The 8,415-nt window shown below is 40.2% G+C and overlaps 1 protein-coding gene across 1 annotated transcript; it reads right to left on the bottom strand.

Annotated features, from left to right (window-relative positions):
- Nucleotides 1-676: 676 nt before the first annotated feature.
- Nucleotides 677-8,147, bottom strand: LOC147862945 (uncharacterized). Its single transcript, XM_087321163.1, has 8 exons — nucleotides 7,580-8,147; nucleotides 5,334-7,137; nucleotides 4,438-4,520; nucleotides 3,568-3,656; nucleotides 3,180-3,253; nucleotides 2,938-2,988; nucleotides 2,668-2,744; nucleotides 677-2,213 (listed from the first exon to the last, which is right to left on the bottom strand). Exons 1-8 carry the CDS (start codon nucleotides 8,145-8,147, stop codon nucleotides 739-741), a joined length of 4,221 nt encoding a protein of 1,406 aa, XP_087177289.1. The 3' UTR covers nucleotides 677-738.
- Nucleotides 8,148-8,415: the final 268 nt, after the last annotated feature.

Here is an 8,415-nt window from a genome sequence, read left to right on the forward strand (position 1 = left end):
TGTATAGCATTTCCAAAATAGTGCAAGTCGGTCCTAATCCTTTAACACTTCCACATAGTATAATCATGGTAATTTCCAAACAAGGTACGACACACCTTGTCGAATTAACTAGTCTACTTAGAGGTGCACATCAATAACAAGTGTCATCCCAAATCAAAACTAATATGTGTCCTAACTTGGTTAAGTTATCAGAGGTATCTAATAACATTTGGTGATATCATTCCTAGGGTGTGCACATCATTTTAGAAATTAGTACAAATTGTTGTATGACAATATGATATCTCCAACAATCACCTACGAAGACGGTTTAATGTGGACAGTGCAAATGGACGCGAATGATTCAACAATGTTCTAGGAATGTCATCATTTCTGCTGTCTTCATATTTGTCCGAGGCTGTTTAAAGAGTTCCCCACACGAGAACAAGAATGTCCAATAGTTCCATTGATACAAAAACACACTAATAATAACGGATGTTGTCACAATAATATATGTATGTAGTATAGCGGTTACACCAATTGTGTATGAAAATATCATGGGTAAAAACTAGTAGTGGGTCACACTAAATGTATATAGAGAGAGAGACATTTAAGACTAATAAATGGGTCATCGATATACATAAACTGCTTAGGGTGTGTGTGCGCTTCACCTTTTAAAAATATCACCATGCCGGAGGAGGAGAGAAAAACTCGAGCTATTTTTCCATTACAAGTAAACTGTTATATTATGTAAGAATCAAATCAATCATGAATGTTGTGATGATTCCATGATGCAGGCGCAAACATATTGGGTTTCGTTGTAGGATGATTAAAAGCAGCACCCTGCTGAGGAAGATTAACCATCCAATTGCCTGCGGCATGAATACTAGCTGTACCACTATTATTAGGATTAGTATTACTATTGTTAGTAGTATGAGTATAGTTCTCACTACTTTGCCCATACAACAAATTAGGTTTCATAAAGCTATTGTTATAAGAAACCAGTGTGCTGCCTGCATGATGATGATGGTGGTGGTGGTGATCATCATCATCCCTAGTATGATTAGTTGTTGATGGATTAGTTGGTTGCATCATCATATGTTGCCCCATGTAGTTATACAACACATGATTCCTTGCTATCATGTCATTGTTACTTCCACTGCTACCACTGCTACTATTATTATTGTTATGATTATTACTATTATTGTTATTGTTAACTTGTACACCTGAGCTCAGTACTCCTCCCCCTCGATCCAACGACATTATGTTGCCCGCGGCCACGGCCTTCATGATGGACAGATTGGTCGGCATCATCGCCCCGCGCCTCTGTCCCTCGTGAATATCGACCACAGATTCACTCCCTTCGGATAAACTGTTGCAGTACATATTGTTGCTAGACATGCTTAGTATATTGGATGGAGGCGCGGCGGCGGCGGCTTGTACCAATGAGCTACCCGAATCCATGATCCCAACCTGCACATTGCCTAAATTCGCATTCGGAGCTGCGGTTAGGAACATATTCGATCCATGTTGTTGTTGTTGTTGTTGTAAGGAAGCCGGCCCACCACCCGAGCCTGATGAGTTGTGAATATTCCCATTTATGCCCATGTTAGTACACTCTTGTGATCCTCCTAGTGCTGGCTCATCTTGGAAATAGTTGTGCATTAAGTTCAGTTGGGCACCCATTAATGCTCCCCCACCTCCGTGCCCCGTCGTCGTCGTCGACAATCCCGAGACGCTTGACAAAGATGGCACGGCCGTATGGGTCTGAAAGAATCTCATATAGTTCGCCGATGGCTGCATGTATGGGCTCGACATTAAGCTCGTCTGATGATCCCGAGGCTTAAGATCAGCGGATTTAGAATGATTCGGATCGTCAGGCCATAGTCTTTGTTGATATGCTAGTTGTTGATAGTTGTATGCAGCACTAGGAAGTGGTACTTGTTGTGTATACCCTAGTAATTGCCACTCCTGAGGCCCGGCACTAGAACCATACAAGCTAGCTAGCTCCGTTTCGAGCCGAAAAGTATCCTTCCCAGCTTGGATGACATTCAATGTCTCGGCGGTAGACTCGTCTTTGATGCGTTTCGCGAGTGCGTTGATCGGGAGCTGCTCGTTATTACTGGAGCAAATCTTGGCTATGTCATATCGGCTCATGTCAAAGTTTGTGACCGCATTCACGCCTCGGAACTTGATGGCTGCAATGTCGTACGCTTCAGCAGCCTCCTCTTGAGTGCCTGGAAATATTTTAAGCAAAGCAAAGGATTCGTCCATTTCCATGAGACCATCATCATTGGCAACATAACACTATAATACATTATTTCTCAATTAATCAAATTGATACTATGGCCGCGAAGATGTGATGGGGCGGTGTATAGGTTAATGGCTACCTTATATACAGCAAGATTGACATTGTTTAATTTTTCCCAGCACAGATCAGCAACATAACAACACTATAATACATTATTTCTTAATCAAATCAATACTATGGCCGAGATGATGTGATCAGTGGTGCATAAGTTAACGGCTACCTTATATATAACAAGATTGACATTGTTTAATTTTCCCAGAACAGGAAGCTGTGGAGTTGTGCATGATGGCATTTTCGTATTTTAAACACACGGGAAGGCAATGCCAATGAATGGAAATAATGATTTGCATTAAGAGACTGGAAAATAGATTTGCACTTACTGAATGTTCCGAGGTATAAGTCTTTGTTTCCTGCGACACGTCCAATCCTAGCTTGCCAACGACCGTGTTGATGATGCCTGTTAAGTTAAGCACATTGCTGCATTACATACATTTATAAAACTAACAATACATATAGATATGCTTTTAAATATGTTGGAAGCTTTATAAGTTACAAAGCTCATATATTGGCCACCAATCCACATATATTGGAGTTTAGCTGGATCTAATTCTTTGTGGTATATGTAAAAATCTTGATCAGATCTGGATTACCTCGTGACACCTCTGTATTTGGATGCACCCCTAGAGAAGCCGCTACTATTCCTGCAATCAGAAAAGTTGAAGGAAATGAGAATCTGGAACTGCAGGTATACACAATATACAACTAGTTATGACCACATATTTTAGTATTATGACATTTTTGGCATGCCAATGTATTTATCCTTCTCTCGCATGATTTGGTATTTGTACATTAACATTACTGTATGTATACATTTTAACATTGCCGAACCGACCTTCGCAGATAAGCGATAAACTCTTGGCGCGTCATGTTCTTCATTTCCTCCAATTCCTTTTCGTAGTTCGAGAGCTGTAAAATATTATCGGAGAAGAAGAGGCTAATACTTAATCAAGAGATCGAGCGAAAAAAAGATTCAAACAGAAGATCTCGGTTTTAACAGAGTTATAATCATATAAAGGACTACTTACTATACACTATTCCACTACAGGCCATATGGATGGATGTAAGTGGACATATTTGTGTCATGCTTGGCTCTAGGAAGGATAGATAGATGCATTTCTCATGAATTTTTGATACCACCATTGTAATGACGCAGATTAGTATGTATACTATTGTTTTGATTTTGAAAACATATATATCTAGATGAATTGCGGCTTGCTTACCGGGAAGTTGATAGTGGTAGTTGGTCCCCAATATTTCAAAGCCGCGAGATCATAAGACCTTGCGGCCTTATCTTCTTTGTCGTACCCCCCTGCGCGGAAACAAAACGTTAAGAAAATGAGTCAAGATCCCATTGCAGGATATAATTGTATATTCATGTCTATATACACTGCTAACATGTTCTAAGGTGCTCCTCAAAATTAGACCTTAGAAGGTGCATAACCTAGCTCATGCCTGACCTAGCCATGGTAAATCAACTGTGTGCCTAATAATGCACAAGGAGGCTAGAAGAACTGCTGGTTAGGGCAAATAGGTTATAGCAACATATATCAGGACCTCATGGCTTCGGTATTGTACTAATGTGCCTAGTAGATTAGATCAATGAAGACCTACACCAACATGCTAAGTGTTCTTTACTTGTTTTTGTTATGGCTTGTAGTTTCCAACTGATGATTATGCAAATAATGGCTTGTAGTTTACAACTGATGATTATACAAATACAGCCACGATTGTGCCTAATAATGGCGAAATTGGTTAGTTGGGATAGTGGATCGATCGCTTTGGACATTGTAAATGCGGATGACTTGAGATAAACTACATTCTCGTATAGCAATCGATGAATTGTTATTGTAGCTAAAAATATAATGCTAAGAGTGTTGATCCATGAATAATGATAATATATTTGGCTACTTATAAATTGGATAACTATTTGATCACTTACCTAAATACACTGTGCAGTTCCAAATCAATTCATGGGTTCATTAATCCAAACACCCGGCGCGCGAGACAAAAAAACAAAACAGGAGTCAAATTTAGTTAGTGCTAATTGCATATTTAAGATTGGAAAGAAAGAAACTAATGATGGTGCTTACCTTGTCTTCCTTTCCTTGTTTGTCCTTCTCTCCGACAACTGTTGTCCCATAAATGTGCCTCATAACGCCCCGTCCATCGATGTCTGCATGGCAATTAATGATGTTCCGAGAATATTCAATATTTCGTTCTTCTTAATGCATTAATATAGTCTACTCAAATGTTAATTTAATTTGCAATCGATAGAATTTGCATAACGAATATTAGTAATTCAATTATCTACAAAATTATTATTATTATGTTAGGATAGGAAAGGAAAAGACATTGCCTAGAAAGTCGAATGATGAATAAGTTGTCAGGTACCATGATTATGTCCCCCCCATATGGGCAATTTCTTATGTACAGAACAGGAACTGATTCATACGAAATATTATACATATAGTAAATCCATAAATGCTGATTTGACATAAATACTCTACTCTAGGTATTATTAGACATGGGGGGGGGGGGGGGGGGGGGGCAATTTACTAGTGGATTCTGATTGCCCCCTGACAATGAGAGAATGTCCACAACTTTATGGGAAAATGCCCAGACCCGCACTTGACCTAATACTGTCTGTCCTATACATACAACTTCATGGGAACTGATTTTGCCCACCAACTTCATGGGAATTAAAACTATTGTCTAGAAATTCCTGACAAAATTTGGAATGAAATCATGATCATCATCCCTCAGATACTGGTGTGCTTTCCATGAGTTTCCTAAACCCTAAACCCTAAGTCATGGGGAGTACGCAGAAATGAAGTCTGAGAAATTTGATCTAACTCATATATTTATTTACGTATGTATGTGTGTGTGTGTGTGTGTGTGTGTGTGTGTGTGTGTGTGTGTATCTATGTGTGTATGTATGTATGTATGTATAATCAATCTTGTTGATTCGAAGCTAATTTTTCTTTACTTTGTGACTCCACGGTAGATCGAGGTCCGTTGTCCGAATGTGTCGACGGACTTCCTGGGCGTACTCGAGATGTTCGTCGATGGTGCGCTCAAGCTTGGGCTAGCTGGGAAATTAGCATGATGAGCAATCAGGTTGGGCACTAAATGGTTGTTATGATCCGCATCATCGGTAAAGGATGAGGTTGTCGTGATTGTCCTTGCCGGCTTCGAGTCATTATTATTAATCATGTTAACATCACTCGAGGCACTGATCTCGCCATTCATAATTACACCATTGTTATTAATGTGATTGATGTTGCCATGATGCATTACATTATTGTTAGTTGTAGTACCAGGATCATTAAGCGATCTAGGATAAGTATTTAATGATACTATGGTATGATTATTGTTGTGATGATGTGAAGAAGGATGGATAAGGCTAGTGTTAGTGGAGATGTTAGGTGAGGTGGGGGCTATGTAGTTGTGCTGATTATCTGCATGAACGTTATTAGGATTGTTATTATTATTATTATTATGATGATGATGATCAATGTGGGTTAATGTATGATTAAGAAGCGTGTTGTTGCTTGGGGTTATGGATAATGAGAGAGATTGATTTCCATTATTAGTGTTATCATCATGAATGCCTGACATAACTATACTCGAATTATTACCAGTTGTTGTTGTCTGATCGATAATGCTCGACTGTGTCCCCGACCTTTGCATACTAAACCAGGGCTTCATAAACGAGAGTCCCACCAGATTATTATTATTAGTATTATTCATCTCATCATGATCATCGTGATCATGGTGATGATGATTTGAATGATCCATCAATCCTGACCCTTGAGGATTCATGAGCTCTAAGTTGCAATTGGAATACTTAAACATGTTGTTGCTATAACTATTATCATGATGATGGTTATTCGCCAGCATAATTTGGTCATGATCGCCATCTTGATCATCATCATCATCATCATCATCGCGATGATGATGATGATCATCAGTGTATATTAAACTCTGATTCATTAATAGATCGCCATGGCCGTGGTGGTGGCTAGTACTGTTTAATGCGATCAATGCATGATCGTTATATTGAACATGAGCATCTCCTTGTCGATGCATTAGCAAGTGATCGGATTGACATGTCGCCAGAGCCAGAGCATTGGGGCGAGCTTCTGTAATTTCTGAGTGTTTCGGGGGGGACTCTGTGTTAGACCTGGTACTCAATGTGTCTGCACCATTATTATTATTAGTAGTAGTAGTATGATTGATATTGTAAACTGTATTCGCATTCTGAGCCTGTTGATACAATACGTTGTGATTATCGTTCTCATCATCGTCATGATGATGATGATGATGATGATGATGCTGTAAGGAAATGTGTGCAGGTTTAATGGCGTTGGAGAAGAGCATGTTGCGGTTCTTGAAGCTGGGGTATTCTTTGCAGGAATGGGAGGAAGCAGGAGCAGGAGGTGCAGGATTCATGGTGTGGTATGATGATTTGGATGTGTCTGCAGCTTGGGCTCCGAGGAAATCCTCGAGCTTGGGCATGAATCCATGGCCTTTGATCTCCTGGGAGGAGGAGGAGGAGGAGGATTTCGCAGATGCTACCTGATGCCTGAACCGGGGCGATGTCTTCTGCTCCTGCAGAGCCTGATTCGTGTACTGATGCTGCTGCAGCTTCATGCCTGATGATGAGGTACCCGCCATCTCTGCTGCCGCCAGATTCTTCATCTCCTCCTCCTCCTCCTCTTCCTGCTCCCCCTCATCTCTCTGTGAATGCTCAGAATCCTTCGCCATAGCTGCAGTTTCATCCCATTGCTCTGCAGCTGCTAGCAGCAGATAATCGGATGGAAAGACAAGAAAACAAAATTATAATAAAATAGGATGCTGTTTCAACTTAATTAAGTTACGCATTCTGATGATGTAAATTAGCCTGATTTGGATCCACCCCCACTGAAATCTAATATTTACATGCAGATATATTGATATATATATATATATATATAGAACAACTCGATTACACTTCAAGTTAGTATTTGTTGAGGAAATGTTGATTAATTCATTCCTGACTTGCTGAATCTGTTCCATTAAATCTTCTAATGGTACACCGTAGCTTTTATTATTATTATTAGCTCTAATGGGTGAGTGAGTCCCGTTTCATTAAATCTTCTGAAAATGTGGCTGCCGTGGTCTGCAGTTTTGTTTGGAAAGCTATCATGGTAATAAATAAATAAAAATTTTAAAAAGAAAGAAAAATTTTACCTGCTGGCGGAGCAGCAGAAGCAGCCTGGGACGGCAATAATAACGGATTAACGGAAATCCTGGACTCGGGATCAAGGCAACTACTACTGGTGTGAAGAAGGCGAGAGCCATGATTTACAACATAATCTCCCCCCATTGCAACTGTAGTAGTAGTAGTAGTAGTAGTAATAGGAGGAGTATCATGCGTGCTATTGGAATGGGCGTGATTCTCAGTATCGGAGCTAATGTTGCTGCTATTCTGATGATGGTGATGGTGATGGTGATGATGATTCATAGTCATGGCGGCTTCGTGATGGGGATGATGAGGATGATGAGGATGATGATGATGATGATGATGATTCATCGTCGTCGGGTCAGGACGCTGCTGATAATGAGCATGGTGAGCGAGGAATTGGGTAGCAGGAGACGCGGGCATGCTATTAGGGTTAGGGTTAGGGTTAGGGTTAACAGGGTTGGTAGTGATGAGCAATGAGGATGTATCATGGTGGAGGTCATTATGATTAACAGGTGGGAGTGCAGGGGAGAGTAAACCGAGCCAATTGTGGTGATGATGATGGTTAGAGCCCATGGATCAGTAGTGAGTTGGAGGGGGGGGGGGGGCCTTAATGAAAATTATAATAGTATGGCAGGCATAGGCGAAGCAGGAGAAGAAGAAGAAGAAGAAGAAGAAGAAGAAGAAGAAGAAGAAGAAGAAGAAGAAGAAGAAGAGGGAGAAGAAGAAGAAGAAGCCATTGATTGATTGATTGCTTGATTTGTTAAGGGAAGAAGAGTAAAACTAGAAGAAGGAAGTAAAATCACACAAAAAATAAAACTTAACTAAGAACCAAAAGAAGAAA

This window comes from Azolla caroliniana, unplaced genomic scaffold, assembly GCF_043228905.1.
Source record: "Azolla caroliniana isolate FFs.n. ecotype wild unplaced genomic scaffold, voAzoCaro1.0.p SCAF_6, whole genome shotgun sequence".
Classification (NCBI taxonomy): Eukaryota; Viridiplantae; Streptophyta; class Polypodiopsida; order Salviniales; family Salviniaceae; genus Azolla; species Azolla caroliniana.

Excerpts from the sequence above, each read along its gene's own strand:
- LOC147862945 (XM_087321163.1), bottom strand. The coding sequence starts at position 8,147 with ATGGGCTCTAACCATCATCATCACCACAATTGGCTCGGTTTACTCTCC. Across the intron at positions 2,745-2,937 it reads AAATACAGAGGTGTCACGAG|GCATCATCAACACGGTCGTT; the intron begins GTAATCCAGATC and ends TTAACTTAACAG. Across the intron at positions 2,214-2,667 it reads CTTATACCTCGGAACATTCA|GCACTCAAGAGGAGGCTGCT; the intron begins GTAAGTGCAAAT and ends AAATATTTCCAG.